Source organism: Marmota monax, unplaced genomic scaffold (genome assembly GCF_021218885.2).
Source record: "Marmota monax isolate L192 unplaced genomic scaffold, Marmota_monax_Labrador192_F-V1.1 WCK01_AAM20220418_F8-fsc00253, whole genome shotgun sequence".
NCBI lineage: Eukaryota > Metazoa > Chordata > Mammalia > Rodentia > Sciuridae > Marmota > Marmota monax.
Genome location: NW_026695237.1, coordinates 2,008,516 through 2,031,310, shown reverse-complemented (window position 1 = coordinate 2,031,310; position 22,795 = coordinate 2,008,516). Strand labels below are relative to the sequence as shown.

The window sequence follows — 22,795 nt, the reverse complement described above, 5'->3', positions numbered from 1 at the left end:
CAACAACCAGGGTTGGCCCAGCTTATAGTACAGAGTGCCAGGTGGCCCTTCTCCAATCCCAGAAGGCTCCTGAATATAGAACCAATTGATTGCCGAAGTTCAGTGTTTAATAACAAAATAACAAAAGTTCCCCCATCTTCACCCTATCACAGCACTCTGAGAATCACAGGTCGACATATGGTGGGGGTTGCCAAGGAAAACAGAGGCAGCAAGTGAAGGGCCGATCAGGCTCTAGAACCTCTCTCTGCCCAGCCACCAGCAGAAAGGAGGCCAGGGCTGCCCATAAACCCTGTCAGAGTGAAAGGACACCAGAGCTGTCAGGGAGAAGGAAGGGAATAAAAAGCGGTCCCTTGGCCTGTCACTGTCTTCTCCAGCTGCCAGAACATGGCCTCCATTGGCACTCAAACAGGCCTCGCCTTCTTGGCCTTCTTCTCAGACCTTACAGCCTCGTCGTGGGCTTTCCGCTTCTCTGCCAGTTTGTTAGCCTGTGAGAAGGAAGGGAGAGGTAAGGCTAGGGATGGGAACTTGGGAGTAAGGGAAGACAGGGGAAGGGGATCGCCCTCCTCCTACATAGGGTTACCTCTTCATTTTATTTATTTACTTTTATGTGGTGTTGAGGATAGAACCCAGGACCGCACACATGTGAGGCGAGCACTCTACCACTGAACCACAACCCTAGCTCCGGGTTACCTCTTAAAAAGCAAAGCTGACAAGCAAATTACCACGGGAAAATATCTGATTTACCTAAGGGTAAGAAAACAGACCTTCCCCCTTGCCTTTACAACTCTTTATTATTTTATGGGTCCATAAATCTTTAGTTATAAACTCCTAGATTCTCAGAACCCTCTAGAAAGCCAAGTCTGACACCTTTCAAACTTCAACTAGACGGCAAGGAGGGTGCAAAGGGAAGTCTTCCCACAGACCACTAGGCAATAGATATTTGACAACTATGCAATTATGCTATTAAGAATTTAGACTGCAGGGGTGGGGGTATGGCTTAGTGGTAGAGCACCAGTCTCACGTGTCTGAGGCACTGGGTTTGATTCTCAGCACTACAAATAAATAAATAAACAAACAAACAAATAAATGAAATAAAGGTCTATCAACCAAAAAAAAAAAAAAAATATTAAACTGCAGAAATATTCTGAGAAGGTCAGGGACCTGCTCAGGGATGTTTACTGAGAATGACTGAAAAATAGGAAAAAATAATCCCATCAGTAGGAGACAGGTTTTTGTGGTGCACAATGTCATGAAGTCCACATTATGATTAAATGAAAAAAATCAAACTAAAACAATCTATACATAGAATACTGCTTCCCTAAGGTTATGTGCACAAGAGAAACCTGCAGGGCGCAGGAATGATCTATTACTGTGTCATCTTTTACTCAGTTATGGCTGCACAATTTTTTTTCTTTTTTTAAATGAGCATATGTGGCTTTGTGAACAAGAAAATAAAGCTTAACAAAAACCTCCCAAGTCTGCTGGGATAGCTCTGTTCCCATATCTGAGATTCAGAAACAGCTGGGAACAGGAAGGGGATGAAAGCCCTGAGTGTGGCTTTCAGGAAAAGGCTAGGAGTGACCCAGAGTGCTGTTTCCGAGGACAGCCCACCAGCCTCTGAGTTCACCTCACAGCCACCTATGGTGGACACACCCAAGTCTCAAGTGACAAGAGCAACTTACCTCTCGGATTTTGCGCCTCTTGCCAAACATGATCTTTTGGTAAAGGTACTTCTCCCGCTTCTTCATCATCATAATAGCCAGACGCTTGGCTTCACTTTCCTCCTCTTGGGCCAGTCGTTGCTTATCTTCCAGTTTCACAGTGCCTGCCATCACCTTGGGCTTCTGAGGACAGAGAGTGGGTGCTCATGGGTATGGGTCCTTTGGCTCCTGCCCTTCCAGGCAAGTGGGGCTGCTTCCCAGACAGTGCCCCAGTCTAGCATTGCCATACCTTTGCCTCCATCCTCTTGTCCTCCAGGGCTGCCAGATGGGCCTCTTCCTCCTTTTCTGAAGCAGCCTCCGCATCTTCCTCCTCCTCTTCATTTTCTCCCCCTTCATTGCCATCACCTTCAATGTCTTCTTCCTCTTCTTTCTCCTCCTCTTCTTCCTCTTCAGACTCTTCCAAGTTTCCTACAAACAGCAGGTAGGAATCTGCTTTCTCTTGCCAGGTGAGGACAGGCCCCAAGCACCACCCTCTGAACCCTGCCATCTGCAGATATTCCAAAGACAGTTCAAGGCTTTCCTCACTGTAGTCCCCTCTGACTCCTCTCCAAAGCCCCAGCTGCCCTCAAAGGACACTCCCCCAACTCCTGAACTCAGTCACCTTCTACATGAAGACTGATGACAACCCCAGATCTTTCTGCTCAGTTCATCTGAATGAATCAAGTAACACTTGACTGTAAGATACAAATGTCCCCTTTTCCTATGCCTTACTCCAAAGATAGGTTCAAAGGGCTTTCCACTCTGTTCTGCCCTGTTCCCTGCTTGCCAACTCTACAGTAAAGGGAAATGGACAGCTCATGCCCAGGGGCCCAGACCATCCAAAGGAGCCCATCCACCCTGCCACCCAGTACTCTTTCACTCACCTGGGTCCTCTCCCCGCTGCAAAGCCAGCAGCTTAAGCTTCTCAGGTGGGATGTAATCTCCTTCCTTCTCAGACACGAAAGGTGAAAGGTGTGGGGGCAGCTGCACCCCAGGGAAGTATTCTGCCACAGGGAGGAGGAGTCGGGCATTCACACAGTCAAACACCCACTGTGGCTGTATGTAGTACCTAGTAGAGTGGCCAGCAAAGACAGGTCACAAGGCAGCAACCTGAGGCCCCACTGCATTCCAAGGGCCTTTAAGATAGAACTCTCCTAAAATGTAAAGCAGAGTCTCGGGGGCTTACCTGCCAATGACAGGGGTTTGCTGTCCAGGTCGATCAACAATCTGATGGGTAATGCAGGAGTCTGTGACATCATAGGTGGCTCCAATGCACAGAGACTTGTCCCAGGACACGTCCCCCCCAAAACTCCTAGAGGCACAAGGAGAGCCCAAAAGTATCCCCAGGTATGAGTTGCTTGCCCTAGACTCACTGGCCACCTGATCTATAAATTTACCCCTCTACAATATACCTGCCCTGTCCCACTCCAGATCTATACAGATACTTCCAGTCTTGGCCCATGAGGGACCTTGACTGGTAATAACCTGATGGCAGCTTTGCCCTTGGTTGAATGCTTCCTATGTGCTTCAGTGCCATGCTGAGTAATCTCTAAGCACTAATTTGTAAAAAGTGAAAATACACCATTTGATGTTACTGATGGGCAGAACCAAGACCAGACTGTGGCAGGGCCAGTGCTGTGGGCCAACCTGAGAGCCCTCCTACCTGATGATGAAGGCCAGAGCCTCACGGGGTACCTCACGATTCAGGAAGAATTTTAGGCCCTCGAAGAGCTTCTTGTGCTTTTCCTGTGCCTCCAGCTCCTTCCTGCGATCCTCTTCCTGCACTGCCATCTCCTGCCAAGGAGGAACCAGACCTTGCCATCACCAGAGGCACCAACACAACTAGAGGGCAGGGACTAGAGAAAACCCCCTCCTTAGCTTCTTTGTAGATCCTACAGCTTCCAGATGTTGGCCCCCATTCCTTGTCCCACTGCCATTCTAGAAGGAAGTGCCATGCTCACCCCATCAGCAGGAAATTCATCCACTTCAGCCTCCTCCTCTGTGGCAGGTACCACCACACGGGCTAGGCTGGCACTGAGGGCTGCTAGTTTCTAAAGGATAGAAGCAGGGCTGCTTACTTGCAGGTAGGGGACCTTGTCTAAATGAGTGGCCAGGGTGGGAAGGGGGAACTGCAACACCTCTGGACCACCTATGGGTCCAGGATCTGAGGGCAAGCCAAGACCACCCACCCTACCCACTACAACCCCAGACATGTTGGGGACAGGGACCACCCTTCTGGGGAGATGTAGGGATAACGTCCCTGAAACCTCTCTCACCTCCATAGAGCTCTCAGAGTCCAATGCATAGACGCCCTCACTGTCCTTCATCTCTGCTTGGGCCTGACCCTCGAGCTGAGTGCAAGTGGAAGGTTAGAGAGAAAAGGACACCCATGACCCCTCACTCATATGGGGAGAGAAGGACTGGGGCCCTACCTTTGGGGGATAGTGGAGGTTGAGGGACTGATAGAGGCGGAAGTTGACAAAGCCCAACAAGGTGGTGTAGAACTCAGTGAAGGTGGCCATGACTCTGTAGTCCACATCTGTTGGGTGCTAGGGGGGCACAGGAGAGGCATCAGCAGTGCAGCCACACCCCTACGAAGAGCATTCTGGGAATAAATGCAGCTCTGGATAGGGGTCCCAAGGGTTTCCCAAACCACCATGTGATAAAGGAGGATCCAGGAATAAGAAAAGAAAAACTGGACCATGCTATTCCCATGACTGGCTGGCCCTTCCTTGCCCCTGCCCCCAGGTCTCCCTTTCATCCTTCAAGTCTCAGTGCAGACTTGTGTCCTTGAAAAGACCACCTTTCCCAACCTGGACAGAGGTCAAGCCTTCTCTATCACCCACCCCACAATCTGTCATATGTCTGCTCCAGGGCCAGCTATGAGCACCAGGAAGGTATACTCTGAGGCCAGAATAGTCTACAGCCCAGACAAAGGTGCCCTGGAAAGTCCAAAGCCAGGTGGGGACAGATAGTGGGTAGGTAGAACTAAGCCCAAGTACACCCTGGCAACAGCATACAAAAGCATAGCCTGAGGACCTAAGAATAGGCTGGGGCCGCTGGGGCTGCTAGCCCAGCTTGGCACCCTAAGAGCTCTTGGAAAATAACAGGCAGAGTAACTACTTGCTTAGAGACCGAGGCACAGCCACCCTCACAAACTACCAACTCAATAAGCAGGAGACATGGAAGGGACTTATCTCTGCCCTTGAGAAGTTGATCTAAAACAAGGACCAAAATACCTAAAGTCTCAAATGGTCCTACCCTCTAAATCCAGGGAGGCCAACCCAACCTCCTGCAACATAGAAGAATTTTCAAGAAATGTCAAAACTGGTAATGATCACAATATCCCCTCTATCATGGGTGTGCCCATAACTCTTTGAGTTGTTCCTCCATCTAGCTGCCAGGCAGTGACCTGTAGCGTGGAGGGTCTGCCTGGTGGAAATGTGGTCACCAACTCTATTTTCCACATCATGGCATGCCCTGCCCCCACTACTGTTACCAACCTGAGTCCCACAGTTATGCACCCAGCACTGGCTACTCTGGGGAAAGGCATACCAGGGCACCTACTACAACCGGTCACCCATCCTCTGCTTAGAGGAAGCAGAGGAAGCAAGCTGGCCAAGGAAGGAGGAGGAATGGGTGGCCCATGCCCTTCCCCCAGGGCCAGCTGTGTGGAGGCTGGTCTTCCACAGGGCCCTATTCACCACTCAGGAGGGCACACAAAGACCAGTCTGAGCAGCATGGGGGTGGGACATCGGAGAGAAGGAAGGACAGAGAGGGCCAAAGAGGAAGGCAGGAAGGAAGGAAGAAGACAGGACAGATAAAGAGGGAAAGAGGGAAGGGTCAATAACTGGTTGCCCAAGCTAGAACCCCAGGGAGTGGGAATAGGGACTGTTAAAGGCCAAGCCTGTCTCACCCACAGCCTGCAACCATACCACCAAGCACCAACACACTGTACTGCAGTCAGAATAGGTTCCAGCCCTTGCAAGGGGCGGGGGGGGGGGGGGAGTGGCGGCGGCCCCTGGCTCATGCTACAGCACATGATAACCCAGCGGGAAGCTCAGCACAGCCAGGCTGCTACTTCTGCTCTTTGTGGAGGAACCAGTTCCTGCTCACTGAACAAGCAGGAAGATGGCCAAGTGCAGGACACAGAACCAAGAAGTCATCTGCAACACCAACTAAGACCAACCAACATGGAAGGCTAGAAGCTAACAATGCCTCCACAAGAGGCAAAACCAGGATTTCTCTCAGTGGGGCCCTTTCAATAATTCCCAAGACTTAAAGAAAGATCAGCAAGAGGTAGTGTCATGCACTAAGTGCTTCTCTGGCATTTCCCCTCCCCAACATCACTCTGTCCTCCAGGCTGTGGGAGGGATGAGGCAGAGGAGGAAGGGCAGAAGTAAAGCAGCTTGGGGGTGGGACATCAGAGAGAAGGAAGGACAGAGAGAGCCAAAGAGGAAGGCAGGAAGGAAGAAAGGAAGAAGATAGGACAGATGAAGAGGGAAAGGCCAATAACTCTGGTTGCCCATAGCAGTTGCCTATAGCAGAGAGGGGAAAAGGCTTTGCTACTTTTCAGGCAACAGACACGACCCCCGGAGCTGCTCACTGTTCATTTGACCCCAAAGAGCCAAATACCAGGCCCTTTCAAGTTTTTTTTCTCCCTTAAATCTTATTTGCAAGGCTGACAGTGGAAGCACAAAGAAGTGAACATATCCATTGTCATCTGGGTGGTATGGCTAGAGCTGGGCAGGCTTGGGGGCTCCTCTTCTTAATTATGATTAATGTTCAGGTCTTGAGTATATATATCACACTGAAAATTCTAAGATGGACCATGTGATGAAGAGTGCTACTGCTCTGTGTGACACACTTCTCACCCATCCCACTCCACTCCCCACCAGCAGGCATTAATTAGGAGCCCAGCAAGTGCTAGACTCTGCCCCACTCCTTACCAATCTTACATGGACATTAGTGTAGGAGCTAGCACAAACCCCTCCCCACAGGCATACTCACATCATGGGAGAAGGAATAGGGTGTGATCCACACGATGGGCTGCCCCAGCACTTCAGCCTGGTAGTAAATGCCTTTGATGGACAGGAAGACCTAGAGGAGAGGGAGCAGACAGCATGGTGAAAACCTTCAGATGACAGGGGATGGGCCAAGGGAAGGATCCTAAGGGCTCACCTTGCGCAGAGCACGGGCAGTGATGATATAGTGCAGGAATTCTACAGTAAGCCGGCGGCATAGTTGAATGGTCTGCACATGGCACTTGCCTGTTCGTGGGAAGGTAGAAAAGAGGAAGCACATGCATAGGGCATCATCCAGGTCCCGCAGAGCATCGATGAATGTGGGGTACCTGCAGGGCCATGAGAGCAGAGTTCATGAGCTCATTCAGCTAGAGTCTAAAGGGGTCCTGGCCTCTTTGTTCTACCCTGTCAGCTACCCCAGGGCCATGTTCCCCAAACAGGTCTAACCACTGCCACCTCTTAATATGGCTACACCAGCTTCCTGATAGCCAGATACAGCCCTAGGAACAGCCCTAAGAAGCACTGAACCAGAATATGCCCATAGAGCTCTGAGGACCAGGGAAATCCCAGTTGGAGACACCAAATACCCAGCCTTGACCCTTTCATATTTTGTTGTAAATGACGGCAGAATGAGTTAGTGGCTCTCTCTTTTTGAAGGTAGAACCTTTAGTTCAAAGAAAATTTATTGGGAGATCCACAGTAGAAAATGGAAAAATGGGAAGCTGCCCTAGTAGGCTAGGAAGCCAGATGGGGTTGCTTCCCTCAGCAGCATCTGTGTCTAGGCCTGGTCACAGGTCACCAGAATGGGCTGTCGTCCTTGCTCATATCGCCCAGACCTGTCTAGTTGAAAAAATCAGTTAGAACCAATTAGAACTATGGGTAAAATGCTGGAATTGAGATCTAGGCCAGGAAGAGGAAGAACATATTTCTAGGAATTCTGTGGCAAATGAGGAAACTGATGAGAAGAGGTCAACTTGGGAGAGATCTACCACTGTATGGCTGTCAAGCTGAGGGTCTGAGGTGCAGGGAATAGAGAAAACTGAACCACAAATAAGTCCCATTGCGTTGGGCAAATAAGTCCCACTGACCTTGGGCAGGTCAGTTGGGATCATCCAGCTTTATCTGAAAATGACATTGCTAGACCAGACTATTGCTTTAAAACTGGGCCCTTTCAAATTATATTGCTATATTGTGTGCATGTACACACAACTAACAAATCCCACCATTACATACAAGTACAATGCAACAATTTTAAAATGTGGGGAAAAAAGATAAATCTGATTCTAACACAAAATAAACAAAAAACCCTGGGTCCTTATAACTTCCTTAAAATGCCCTGGGCAGGGTTTCAAGCCTCCATCCCCAACCAAAGCAGTTCCCAGATTTTCTGGCACCCAAATCACCTTCCAGGAAGCTTCCTTTGGAAGAGCTTTGCTATTTCATATATGACTCTGAAGGGCAACAAGTCAAGAGAGGTCTACCAGGTCTACAAATCCAGGCCAAGACAGGGGAAAAGGCCTGAAGAGGGATGTGTCGTGAGGAAACAGTTGAAGAGCTATTTGGGTTCTTGGTGCAGAGGCAGGAACCTCAATCAAGATCCTCTGGCACCCCAGTTTCCTAACTCTCTACTTTGCAGACAAACCCAACACCAAGGCCCTTTGTAGAAAGGGCACTAGTCATCTCCAGGCACTTCTTTTTTTTATTTTTGATATCAGGGATTGAACCCAGGGGCACTCAACCACTAAGCCACATTCCCAGCCCTTTTTTATTGTGAGACAGGTCTCACTAAGTTGCTTAGGGCTTCATTTAGTTGCTAAGGCTGGACTCACACTTTCAATACTCCTGCCTCAGCCTCCCAAGTCACTGGGGTTACATGTGTGTGCCACTATGCCTAGTCTTGTGTGTTTTTAAAAAATCTATTCCACACTAACAGCTGTGTTATAGGCTGGACAGGAACTAACATCATCTCTCTGTTAGTGACAAGAACTTGCTCAGAGTCCCTGAGTAAGAATAGTTCTCTGATTGATCAGCTCATGGGTCCACAGGGATGGAGTGAGAACACAAGCTGTCTAGTTCCTAGTCCAGGGCCCCTCCAGTGATAGCCCATAACTGAACCTAATATGAAGACAAGCCTATCTATTCTGGAGCTAAGTGTGCCTGGGCCATCAAACCAGAAAAGACTGACATTCATTAGTCCAGGGTTTATCTACTTTACCACTACTGGCATTTTGGACCAGACTGTTCTGTGTTGTGGAGACTATTTTGGACATTATAGGGTATTAGCTGTAACCTTGATCTCTACTCTCTAGAAACCAAAAGCATCCCAGCCCAACTGTGGAAGTGAGACCTGTCTCAAAATAAAAGTTAAAAAGGGACGAATGAGGATATAGTCAAAAAGATCATTGATTTAGCCGCTGAATTTCTCAGAAATGAGAAGTCTGGGCGAGAAATGGATAAACCCAGAGGGTCTTGTGATGCCTCTGATTCTCACCACATACCCCATGTGCAGTCCAGAGCTCTCTTATCATGGGGCCTTTGTACTTACTGTTGTCTCTACTTGGAACAAGCTTCCTCTTATTGGCTGAAATACTCCCTTCAGGCAGACCTCCTGGCAAAGGTATAACTAACATACCTTCCCTGTGGCACTCAGTAAAACTTAAATCATTATAATAGTGAATTGTCAGTCTGCTTTTTGGTCTGCCTACTCCCAAAGGAGGCAAGCTCTGTGAGCAGGATCTTGAGTTTGTCTGCCACTGTATCCTCAGTGCTATGACTGAGCCTAGCAGTGACAAACAGACAGCAGGGTTCTGAGGGGCACCAACTCACCGCTCCTTGATGATATGGTCAAGTTTATAACTGGGCTTATTGTCCTTTAAGCGCTCTACAGTGTTCCACTCGCTCTTCCCATAGGCTTTCCGAAGCCTCCGAACAAATACCTGGAAGAGAGAAAGGGACAACTGATGGTAAGGCCATGGAAGATGGATATGCTGGGTTGAAGAACTCACTACCTCCTAGCTAGCCATGCTGTGTGCCTGTGCAATCAGTCCCCTCAGCCCAGGATTTGCACTACAGCCAACTCCATGGAACAGTAGACTAAATGATAATGGATAATGACCATGATAATGACCAGAGCTCAACCACGCACCCCTCTTGACAAGGCATAGGGATAGCCACAAAAATGTGCTGACACAGCATGTTCACATGGGAAGAAGGCAAGGCATATCAGTCTCATTTTTCAATTAAAAAGAAAGAACAAGTGACCTGTCATTGAGGTAGGTCAGAAAGGCTGGCCTTTGTTCCCAACTTCTGTCTGCACTGGCATAAACCATTTGTGGGTTCATGTGTAGTACTGAGTCATCCAGAAAAGGGTAGCCAAGGCCAATCATGGGGCCAAGTCTTCCAAATCAACAGATGTCTTCACTCTAAGACTTCTGTTCAGGCCCCAGCATCCCTCAGAAGCTCAAACATTATCTGAGAGTATAAATAGCAACTCTGAAATAGCCATCTCCCACATGGGTCCACTTCTTACACAGTGAGTTTATGAAGCTACAAAACCTATCAACAACTGCTGCCCTGTTTCCTGTGGGCCACCAGATGGCACCCCACTCTTCAGTCAGGCTCTGCTGGCAGCACAAGGGAGTCTTTCAATTCTCTGGACTTTTGGTAGAATTAAGTTTCTGCTCCCCTGGTGGCATGTGAGCATTTAAAAATATCTATCTGTGGAATGGAAGCCTTTGTCTCATGGGAACAATCTCAAGGAACCAGAATCAAGGCTGTTTCCTTGGGCATAAAAAGCACCATCTTTGGCTCTGGAGCAAAAAAATTTGATTTTTTTCAGAATCAGAGAAAACTGTTAACAGGTAAAGCACTAATCATTTTAAGGTTCTGTGCAAATGTTCTAAACATGTAATCTCAGTGAATTCCTGTGATATCATTTTAAGATAGAATGACCTCTTTTATACAGGGTTGCTCAGAGAGAGTATGCAATTTGCCCAAATTCACAGTTGTGAGTCACAGAGCTACAATGAGGATCCATCCAGATACTAGAGCCCAGGCCTCACCTTGTATTCCCGGAACTTGTTGACAATGGGTTCATGGAGGAGAAACTTGATGTCTTTGATAAGGTAAAAAGTTCGGGCTGCTGTGGAGCCCTTGTTAACTTTCTTCTTATGTTTGGGCTCATGGGGATAAATGCCCTTCAGGATACATAATCGCCTGTAAAACAGAAACTATTCATTATGTCAATAAAGGTGAGAAGCAGGGGCTGGGGTTGTGGCTCAGCGGTAGAGCACTCGCCTAGCATGTGTGAGGCACTGGGTTCGATCCTTAGCAACATATAAAAATAAATAAATAAAATTAAGGTATTGTGTCCAACTACAACTAAAAAAAGAAAAAAATTAAATTAAAAAATTGTGAGAAGTAACAGCCACAGCTGGGTCTGGAAATCAACAGTGCTTAAGGACCCTTCCCTTAAGAACCTCACATCCTACTATAGGAGTCTGATGATCCCAAGTTCATGAATACATAATGCAGACTGCCACAAGTACCATAATGGAAACAAACAGGATTTTTCTTCCCTTCCCCTTCCCCTTTCTTTCTTTTTTGGTATTCAGGGCACTCCACCACTGAGCTACTTTTTTTCTAAGCTACTTTATTTTTATGTGCTTATTTTTTCTGAGACAAGGTTTCACTAAGTTGTCCAAGCTGGTCTTAAACTTGTGATCCTCCTGCCTCAGCATACAGAGTTGCTGGGATTATAGGCATGTACCACTGTGCCCAGCAGCAAACAGGATATTGACAGGAGAGGAGCTGTCAGACACCTAAGTTAGGAAAGGCCTGCCTAAGAAATAAATTTTTCAGCCATATAAAAGGTAGAAGGATGAACATTTAAGAGTTTACATGAAGACCATAAGGTCAGAAAGAACTGAGCACATGTAAAGAACTAAAAGTGGGCCAGAGGAGGCTGCAGAGATCAAGGTCAGCCCAATAACAGGGCCCACAGGCTGTCAGGATCAGGGGTCTCTCCTGCCAGAAGGGAGGGAGTAAGAGGCAAAGATCCAGCAGCCCATTCTGAAAACAAAGTTTTCCTCCAGCTTCCCCTCAGACCACACCTGGCAAAGCACAGTTCATTAAAGAAAAGAAGGAATACCAGAATTCCAGGCAGAGGCAGCTGAGTTTTCACTACGCAGTTCACTGTTGATGCTCCCCGAAGACCCCTACTCCATTCCTCTCCAACCCTACCTGAAGTCAGGCAAGCTTAGCTGCAGTTTCTTCCGGGCTTTGTTTCGACTGATGTAGTTGGTGGCAGAGCCTCGTTCATACTTGGGGAGGGAAAAAAACAATTCTCCATTAGCAACAATGGAAGTGACTGACACTGAACTCTGGACCCAATTCCAGAGGCAACTATCAGTCTGAATAAGTAGTCAAGATGCTTTTGGAATGGGTACTGCTGTAGGAAGGAAGCTGACCTGTTTGAATGAGCTTTCTTGCACTGTCCTTATAATTTGCAGTAGAGGACACATATCCAGCATGTCTCCAGCATGATGCCAGGGACTATGAGGTTGCTGAAAATTAGATGCTAGACCAAGTATTTAGTACTAGTTCTAAATATTAGCCAGTACAACTAGTGATTCCACATATTATTTCATTTCATCCCCACAATCTGTGAGGTGGGTGCCATTAGAACCCACATTTCACAGAGTAGGAAATAAGCTCAGTAAAATAAATTACCAAGTCACACAGCTTTTTCAGAACTGGGGCTGGTTTTCAAACTCAGGTCTGAGTCCAGAGCTTATACACCTAACCACCAACCCAGCACTCTCAATTCCTTCCCCCTTCCTCACTATTATAAACCCCTACCACCAATCACCCCTTCTTTCCCACATCCCCATGAAATGTTAGTACCACACATCTACTTATAAAATATGGTCCTTTGAGGGGGGACCACCAATCACTGTAATATCTAAGATACTACCCAAGCAAGTCTTGCTCTCTTGGGGATATCACCTGGGTTGAAAATGAATGTCCTAAGCCACACAGCCTCTCCCTTCCCTTATTCACTTAACACAATAACTGGTTCTCTACTATGTTCAAGTACTAAGCTAGATGTCATGAGGCAATAAAAACAAAAGGCCTGATCTCTACCTGCCCCCAAGAAGCATGCTGCCTTGTGCAACCACCTGGGTATCTGTAGTGCTAGGATGCTGCCTCACTCACGCTTCTGTAACTCTGATAGAGAGAAGTAGTACACTGTACCAAACACCCTATAATGCTAACCACAAGTGTCCTTTCCAAGCAAGATCTTACTCAATAGGTCCAAAAAGCAAAACCTATAGACAGGAGTCTATAACTCTATAACCATGAAACAGACCATTCATTCTTTCCTCCATACATTAATTGTCTATTGGGGTCAGGCCCATGCTAAGTCCTGGAAATAAGCATCAATTTTTTCAAGAAGTTCAATTTCATTAGTAGTGTTTTCTATTGTCCTATGCTACATGCATCTATATCACCATGCTTATTCCTTTAAATGTTAAGGGGATAATCGTTCTCTACAGGATGATTTTAATATAACGGGTGGAAACATTTTTGGTTGTTGAATGCTACTGATATTTAGTGGGTAGCGGTTCAGCAATGTTGCTAAACATTCCACAACACACAGCACTGCCCATTCTATCCCAAAATGTCTGACATAGCTTGAAAGGCGCATACTGATTTATTCACATATCTGCATCTCAAGGGTAGGTTTTCCATCTTCTATCTTTGTAGCTCCAACGGCTAGCACTTACTGGATACCCAGTAGGGTGTTAGGTTAAAAACAAATTAGCAACAGAAACTTTAAAACCAAAGGACACAACGGAGCCAAGTGCATTTTCCTCATCTCATTCCCTTCCCAATCTCTTCATGTCACTGAGGTGATTCTCCATTCAGCAACAAGAACAACTCATTGAAAAACTTGATCATGTTACTCTTGGTTTCTACTTGTCTTAGAATAAATTCCAAGCTCTTCATTGTTGCTTACAGGTCTTACATGATACAGCCCCTGCCCAACCCCACCAAAAGCCATTTTCCCTTATTTCCTATATCCCAAGCATGTCAATGTCTAGCTTTTGGCAGTTAGTTTTCACTGCCTGGCTTGCTTGCCAAACACTCCCAAGTCCGAGAACCCACCCAAGGTGTTCTGATCTTCCAGATTTCAACTGAAATGTGTGCCTTTAAGAGAACTTCTAAGACAACGCTAACTGAAATAAGCATCTTTACATTATCCACCCGTATCCCTCCTTGGCTTCCTTCGTGACACATTTAACAATCTATGGTCAGATATCCAGGAATTTGCAGAAAGCAGTTTTATTTAAGCTGCAGCGGTCAAGAGGGGGCTAATTTCTGGGTCCAAAAATTCTTTGAGATTTATGCTCAGTCGTACGTTTTTACCAAAGAAAACAGAAAAAAAAATTGTTTTTTGTTCTTTGTTTTGCACAGCAACAAGCTTGACTGCAAACCTACCTTTTATAAGAAAGAGGAGCTTCACACCACAGTGAACTCCCTGCAAAAATCCTGCTGGCATCCTTTGTAAAAATCTTGCTGAAAAGCAGAGAAGCTTTTATGCTACAATTATGGTAGGGGTCTTTTGGAGGCCTATATCACTTTAGGGGTGAAGTTATGAAGTTAGAAAAATCAACCCTCACAATTCTTCCAACAAAAAAGAACTTCACAGTTCTCCGAACTAATACGGCAATTCTCGCCCATACTGGAACCCTTTTCGCAGCTATCTCCCGTCACCTTGATCCTACCGTTTCTGTTCCCACAAGGGACAAGACCGGAGAAAGAGACGAGGGTAGGCTCTGCGACCCCCCAGTCTCTAATCCCCCGGGAACCCTGGTGTCTCTCTCGCTCACCCACTCACCTTCTTCTTCTCCAAGCCTCCCATGGCTCCACGTTGAGAGGCCGACAAGCGCGGAACCGACAGACAGCTCCACTTCCTCCCGCTAGGGCCCCGAGGACCCCACGCCGTCAGTCCTTTAGAGCTGCCCAATAAGATGCCTGTGAAAATCCAAGAAATTAGTGTACTTTTGTCCTCGACAATTATAACTAAAATCTCTAAATCATTTAGGCCATTATTTTGATATATTTCCCGTCCGTCAATCTGTTATGGCAGTTTAAGCGCTTAAAAATGATGAAATTAAGGCATTTTTATAATCACCCTGATGATGATCGCTTGCCCATGTGAGCCCCGTTGCATATTGGGATGGAAGGGGGCGGAAGGTCTGGAGACAGCGCGGTGCCTTCTGGGATGCAGAGGAGTGACTCACTCGGTAGTTCCTGACGTGAGTTGGGTTGTCATGGCAACGGTTGCTAGGCGCTGGTGGACCCCGGCTTGAGCTACTGAGAGGAGGCTGCGCTGGATTCGTCTCTTTGGGCTTCCCTTTGGTTCCTTCGTACTTGGGAGGACAAAATAGAGGAAAATTATACTTTTTTTCCTCTCAAAGATAGAGAGACCTGAGGAACCACTTCGATTTTCTGAGCCTTAGCAATGCACTGAAACTTGACGAAAGGCCAAGCAGGGTTACGGAATTCGTGGTATATTTCAAATGTATATTTGACACATTTGAGCTTTTAATTTGTACCTGGAAATTCCATATTCTGTCCTTCAATAGATAATTACATAAATATTTCTTTGACATTTGTACTCGGTGGTACAAGTTTTTATCAAGGAAAACAAATAATTTCCGCCTCCCCCAGCAACAAGTTTGATTGTGTTTTAAACCACCAGTTGTAGGTGGTGTGGTCTGAGTAGTAAATACAATTTTAATGGTTTTTGTGTTTTCTTTCTTGGAGCCTCCAAACTTCATTTGGAGAAGGCTTTGAAAGTTTACATTTGAGGCCATTATGAATGTGGCCTGGCCCAAGGTCATGATCATAGAAGTCACCCTTTAGAAATATATTAAGTACTGGTAAATGCTCGTTTTGAACAACTTTAAAATAAAAACCCAGCAGTTCCACAAACAATGAAACATGAAATGATATGGGTGTAGAGGGTGAGTTGGCAAAGAGGTAGAAGGAACCGCCAGAGAGATCTGAGGAAAGCCAGGGGCAGAAGACTGAGGAGAGTGTTTCATAAAGACTCTTGAGGATTGCTGGGTTGTGGCTCAGTGATAGATTGCTTTGCCTAGTTTGCCTAAGATATTGGGTTCAATCCCCAGAACTGCAATATTAACAACAAAATCTGAGGACAAAAGAAGATTAGCTGGCAAATAAGAAGGAGCAGAGCACTCAGGCCAGAGGCAGCAAGAACTTCAAAAGATTCAGAGAACTTTGAGAAGTCCATTACCTCTGGAACATGAATGGTTTGATTGGGAAAGAGGAGAGAGATGACCTGAGAAGGCAGCAGTGGCTGGATTATGAAGGGAACAAGAGGCAGGCACAGTGGTCCTGGGCATGTGACCAGGGCAGTCACCAAGACCCTTGTACTTGGTCCAGTGCTTTGTTACTTTCTTGAATTCTTAAAAATTGTAAAGAAGAACATAATCTGAAAAATGGGATGTCATTCAACTTAATCCAAAGACCCATTGGGGGGTTATTGTGCTTCTCAATCCCGCAACTCTGGGTTCTATAGGATTGGAGATCCTGGTCCCCAAAGGTGGCATGCTTTTTCCAGGGAATACAGAATGGATCCCTTTAACCTATTAATTATGATTACCACCTAGGTGCTTTTACTTCCTTGCAACCAGGTCCAGTAGACTTGAAAAGGAGTCACTGTTAGCCAGGTATGGTGTAATCTCAGCTACTCAGGAGGCTGAAGCAGTATGACAGCAAGTTTGAGTCAAGTCTCAGCAACTTAGTGAGACTCTGTCTCAAAATAAAAACTAAAAAGGTTTGAAGATGTATTTCAGTGGTAGAGACCCCTGAGTTTAAGCCCAGTACTAGAAAAGAAAGCAAGGAGACTAGAATGAAAAGGAATCACATGCCAGGAGGGTAATTGACCCTGACCAGCAGGAATAGCTAGGGCTACTTTTACATAATTGGAACAGGAGGCAATATGTGTGGAACCCAGGTGATGTAGCTCCTTCTTGCTACTCTCTTCACCCATTTCAATTCTGAATGGCTGCATGAAATACCATGACACGAAAAAGTCTGGAATACCAACGATTCAGGATCTTTAGATGTGAGATTTGGTTTACATCATTGGGTAAGTCATCAAGATCTGCTAAGTTGAGAGCTGAGTGTCATATCTGGAATAGATAGTGCAGGAGAGAGAAGATGAATACCAGTTGGGACCCCAGGATCAACTGCCATGGAGGGGGTGATAGTTCATTCCAATAATCTCCTTTTCTAAGGTTTCCCGCAGGAAGAGAAGCCCTTAGAGCTGACCTTGTACAGAGAAGTAAATGGGGTGCAAGGGGTAGACTGTGATGACCAGAAAGTGGATCTCTCAAGTCTTCTCCAACTGGGGGGATCACAGTAGCTGATAATACCAGTTGCTGTGCTCTAAAATCCATCACCATGTTAATGCTACACTTCTGTGGGCCGCTCTCAGCCAATAACTAAACACAGCAAGGGTAACTAAGGCAGGCTTGTTTCTTGGAGACTCAAGACTCCTCTATTGAATGACTTTGGCTGTACTGCTACACAGCAATCTTAAGACATTTCTTACTTTTTCTTTCCTTTCCACTCTTCTTTGCAGGGGTTAGACCTGCATCCTACTCATGGGTCTCTTGGCTTCTTGTCATTCCTTTCCCAGGTACATTCGCAAGGTTTCTCCCCAATCAGTCCTTCGTACATCTAATCCTGTTTTGGCATCTGCTTCTCAGATGACCTAGATTAAAACAACTAGTCATATGTGAACAGTTTGATGATTTTTTTTATGAAAGGAATTTACCAATGTAATCAGCACCCAGATCAGGAAATACAATATGAACAAGGTTGGGGATGTAATTCAGAGGTAGAGCATTTATGAATGGCACCCCAAGATACCCCCCCACACACACACAGTTACTGCCCTGACCTTCTAGTTATTACCCCTCAAATAAATCACTGATTTCCTATATCACACATTAGTTTTGCTTATTTCTGCTCAGAAGGCATTTTGACAAGAAATGTGAAGGGCATGGGGGTTTTACCCAACTTGTGTGGATATGTAATTGGTATATGCCAATACTGCAGAAACTTGAGACTTCTAGCTCAAGGAAAAGAGTTCTTGATACAACCAGATTAGCAGGTACAGTACCACTGCTGGGACAGATGTATATAGCTGTGGAACAAACAGAACCCCCAAACTTGTAATTAACATCAGAAGTGAGAACCCATGTTCTTCCTTCTATTGAATTACATTGGCACCTTTTTTGAAAATTGGCCAGGAATTTAACAACTCAGTGGTAGAGTGTCTGCCTGGAATGTCCAAAACCCTGGGTTCAATCCCAGCATTGGAAAAAAATACAAGAGAATTGACACAGGTATATGCGTTTACCTCTAGACTCTGATTCTGGAGCATTTTTTTGGTGCCAGAAAAGGAGATGACTCCCCACCTCCTCACACATTGATGAAACAACCCCTTGATGGCCAAAAGTAGAACAATTTGAGTAACAAAATAAACAAGTAGCATTAACATATAACCAAACAAAAAATAAATATATGTGAGTCCATTTATAAATGAATAATCAAATATAAAGAGAAATGACTGAAACAGAGGAGACATATCTCCCATGTAGAAGAATTCTAAATAATTTATGGAGATACTCTGTCCTCATCTTTTGTATTTCTTGACCCAGCTCTAGTGTTAGCCATTTTTTCAGATGGGCCTGATTTCTCCTAAAAGAGAATGATAATATAAACCAAGATATGAATGCTGGGTGTTCTTATTGCTACAGGATTAGTCATTCCTTCTAGATTGAGTTGTCAGAGCTAAGAAATGTGTATATTTTGTCCTGTTGTACCACACATATAGATAAATATTTCTATATGTAACCATCTGTATCTACAATTAAGCTAAACACAAGTTCATACTGATGTCTCCAACTTTGTTACCACATAAGTCATTCTAGCCTCCTCCCCTTGTTTATATAAACTCCCACTCCCAAAAGTGAGAAACCTGCCTTCCACTCTCTGTCATCATTTACTTAATTGCTTAATTCCAAGATCAGAATTATTACCCATATCTTCATGGAATACGACTTTATCAACTAGAGTATAGTGCCTAAATGCAGATCTAGATCCTTTTGCCTTTATTCTTACAGACCCCACTCATTTTCATAGTTTGGTCAGCCCCTTTCCCATGACACCCTTCAGTGAGTTGTTTCATGCTTTTGTAATATAGTTAGATTGTCACAGTCTGCATTCCATATTAGGATCTCCTGAACTTTTAAGTGACTTAAATTTTTTAAAAAATTCCATGCACTTTTATAAATAGCTAGGAGGTTGACCACTGGATGTTTACTCTATGTAAAGTTCTATAGGTGTTGAAAAATACATAGCATTATATATCCACCCTGATATTATCACACAGAATAGCTAAACAATAAAATAAACCTTGTGCTCAATTCACCTAGTCAACCTTCTTTCCTCTGCCAATCACTGATCTTACCTTCTCTGTAGCTTTGTCTTTTTCAGAATGTTATACGATTAGAATCATACAGTATGTAGACTTGCTTCTTCAGTCTTGCTTCTTTCACTTAGCACTATGCATTTAAGTTTCATCCATGTCTTTCTGTGACTTAATAACTAATTTCTTTCTATCACATTTTCATTTAAATAATACTTAATTGTGCCGGGTATGGTAATCCCAGCAGCTCAGGAGGCTGAAGCAGGAGAATTGCAAATTCAAAGCCAGCCTCAGCAACCTTAGCAAGACCCTAAACAATTTAGTGAGATCCTGTTTCAAAATAAAAAATTAAAAAGGGCTAGGGATGTGGCTCAGTGGTTCAGTGCTCCTGGGTCCAATCCCTGGTACCAAAATAAATAAATGAATAATACTTAATTGTACAGATATACTACAACTTGATTATCCATTCATCTACATTCCATTATTCTAGAGCACTTTGGTTGCTTTCATATTTTGGCAGTTATGAATAAAGTTATCATAAACTTTCACATGCTGACTTTTGTGAGGGTGTAAGTATTCAAATCAGTTGCGTAAATAGCTAGGAGGTTTACTACTGGATCAGATGGTTAGACTGTGTTTTGCCTTGTAAGAAACTGCTGAACTATCTGCCAAAGTTTTACATTCTCATCAGTAAAGAATAAGGGTTCTGGTTGCTCCCCATCCTCATCAGTGTTTGGTATTGTCAATATTTTACATTTAGCCATTTTAATTGGTATTTAGTGGTATCTCACTGTTTTAATTTGCAAGTCCTTAAGGACATAAGATGTCAAGTATATTTTCATATGCTATTTGCCATCTGCATCATCTTTGTTCAGGTTCTTCTCCCACTTTTAAAATTGGGTTGTTCATTTTCTTATAGGTGTGTTTGAAGAGCTCTTCATATACTTTAGTGAACAGTGCTTTATCAGATATCTGTTTTGCAAATATTTTCTCCAAGTCTATGGCTTGTCTTCTCATTCTTTTGATAAGGTCATTCACAGAAGTTCTTCCTCCCCCCCAGTACTGGGAATTGAATCTAGGGGTGCTCTATCACTGAACTCTGTCCTCTGCCTTTTAATTTAACTTAATTTATTTTATTTTTAACTAGGGATTGAGCCCAAGGGCTCTTAACCACTGAACCACATCCCTAGACCTTTAAAAAATTTTTTTTTAGACAGGGCCTCTTAAGTTGCTTAGGGTTTCACTAAATTGTTGAGGCTGGCTTTGAGCTTGTAATCCTTCTAACTCAAACTCCCAAGCTACCGGGATTACAGGTGTGTGCCATCACACCTGGTTCCTCAGCCTTTTTATTTTCTTTTTGGTACTGGGGAGTAAATCCAGGGGAGCTCAACCACTGAGCCATGTCTCCCGCCCTTTTTATTTATTTATATTTAGAGACATTTATTTATTTATATTCTGAGTTACTTAGAACCTTGGTAAATTGCTGAGGCTGGTTTTGAATTTGCAATCCTCCTGCCTCAGCCTCCTGAGCTGCTGGGATTACAGGCAGGGGCCACCACAGCTGGCTCCTCTGATTTTTTAAAAAAATCTTTTGAGACAGGGTCTCACTAAATTGCCCAAGCTGGCCTTGAATTCACAGTCTTCCTGCCTCAGCCTCCAGAGTTGCTGGGATTATATCCATATGCACTGTGCCCAACACGAAGTTTTTAATTTTAATGAAGTCCAGTTTATCAGTTATTTATTTCATGTACTGTGTCTTTAGTATTGAGGCCAAGAAGCCATTGTCTCTTTTTAAAGTTTTATAGTTTTGTGTTTTACAGTTAGGTCTACTTTAATAATTTTGATGAACGTTATAAAGTATATTTCTAGGTTGTTTTTTTTTTCACATGCATGTGAACCTCCAATTGTTCCAGGACCATATGACTCTCCTTTCTCCATTGTTCATTGCCTTTGCTCCTTCATCAAAATGTCAGTTAAGGGCTGGGGTTGTGGCTCAGTGGTAGAGCACTCACCTAGCACATGCGAGGTCCTGGGTTCGATCCTCAGCACCATATAAAAATAAATAAAATAAAGGTATTGTGTCCAACTACAACTAAAAAATAAATATTTAAAAAAAATGTCAGTTGAGCCAGGCATGTTGGTATATACACCTGTAATCTCAGCAACCCAGCAGGCTGAGGCAAGAGGATCTCAAGTTTAAGACCAGTCTCAGCAATTTAATGAGAACTTCAGCAACTTAACAAGAACTGTCTCAAAATAAAAAATAAAAAAGACTGGGATGTAGATCAGTGGTAAAGCCCCTCAGGGTTCAATCCTCATACTAAAAAAATGTCAGTTGACTGTTTGCATGAAACTATTTCTGGGTTCTCCATTCTGTTACATTGATCAATCTGTCTACTCTTTCACCAGTACAACACCATCTTGATTACTTGAACTCATAGACTTCCTGCCTCAGCCTCCAGAGTTGCTGGGAATATATCCATGTGCACTGTGCCCATGGATATAATCTTGATTACTGTAAAATCTTAAAATAGCTAGTGTAGGCCCCCCACCTTTTTCTTATTCAGTGTTTCATTGATTACTCCAGGTCTTTTGCCTTTCCACATAACTTTGAGAAAAAAATTTGTTAATATCCACAAAATAGAGGAATGGAAGACTCCTCAGAAAAGCAACATGAAGCAGGTGAAGGTGACTTGGCCACTGATTACTGTGACCATAGGATAGTTAATTGTCCTCTCTGGTGTGTCTTCATTACAAATGGCCTCTAAAATGAGATGTTTAATAAATGTACATTTTCCATTACTTAAGCAGTATATGACATACAATAATACAATTGTGTACCTGTCATATCCATTCTTCTCATGCCATCTTCATGCCTACAATTGTATTTTTCTCTTTAGAATTATTTCTTAGGCTATATCCTGACCCAATCAGGTCTTAACCCGCAGGAAAAAAAAAAAACAAGTCCTATGTACTGACCCATCACTGTGAGGGAGACCATCCAGCAGAGGAATTATGGACCCCCAAAAAGCAAAAGCTATTAAAGGACTTGAGGGGAAGTGAAGTTGGGTGAAATGTCAACCAGTCAGTTTTCCATAGGCTCAAAGCAACCAGGGCTGTGTGTGAAGGGTCAACTTTAGGCCTGGACAGCAAACTGACTCCAGAGTCCCATTTTCCTGGAAATTACAAAGTTAAGATAGGTGTGGAATGTGGAGTCCATAAATTCCTTCTCTGAGGCTTCTTCTCTGTGTTGAAGTGAATTAGCTCCCAACAGGCAAGAGTGGGAAGCTTCATTCTTACTAAAATACTTTCAAAGAGCAAATTTCTGATACTTTGTAGATTTAGAAGAAAAAAACATGGTTATTAGGACACTTTATAGCTGAAGCATGCATGATCTTGGTAAAAATAATGTTTCCTGTTAATATTGCAGCAGGCTTTATTCACGCCTGTAATACCAGCCTAATGCAGGCAGGCTGACTTTTTCTTTCTCATACCAATATAATTTTTTCCTCTCTATACCCCTCTACCTCTCTCTC

General features: G+C 44.4%; 1 protein-coding gene across 1 annotated transcript; it reads right to left on the bottom strand.

Annotated features, from left to right (window-relative positions):
- Positions 1-89: 89 nt before the first annotated feature.
- Positions 90-14,941, bottom strand: Pes1 (pescadillo ribosomal biogenesis factor 1). Its single transcript, XM_046439454.2, has 16 exons — positions 14,925-14,941; positions 14,628-14,764; positions 11,966-12,045; positions 10,786-10,939; positions 9,551-9,660; positions 6,882-7,053; positions 6,711-6,800; positions 4,133-4,249; positions 3,977-4,051; positions 3,662-3,751; positions 3,364-3,494; positions 2,887-3,012; positions 2,585-2,769; positions 1,951-2,129; positions 1,683-1,844; positions 90-485 (listed from the first exon to the last, which is right to left on the bottom strand). The coding sequence occupies exons 2-16, from the start codon at positions 14,649-14,651 to the stop codon at positions 402-404; spliced, it is 1,779 nt and encodes a 592-aa protein (XP_046295410.1). The 5' UTR covers positions 14,652-14,764; positions 14,925-14,941; the 3' UTR covers positions 90-401.
- Between the last annotated feature and the right edge of the window lie 7,854 nt (positions 14,942-22,795).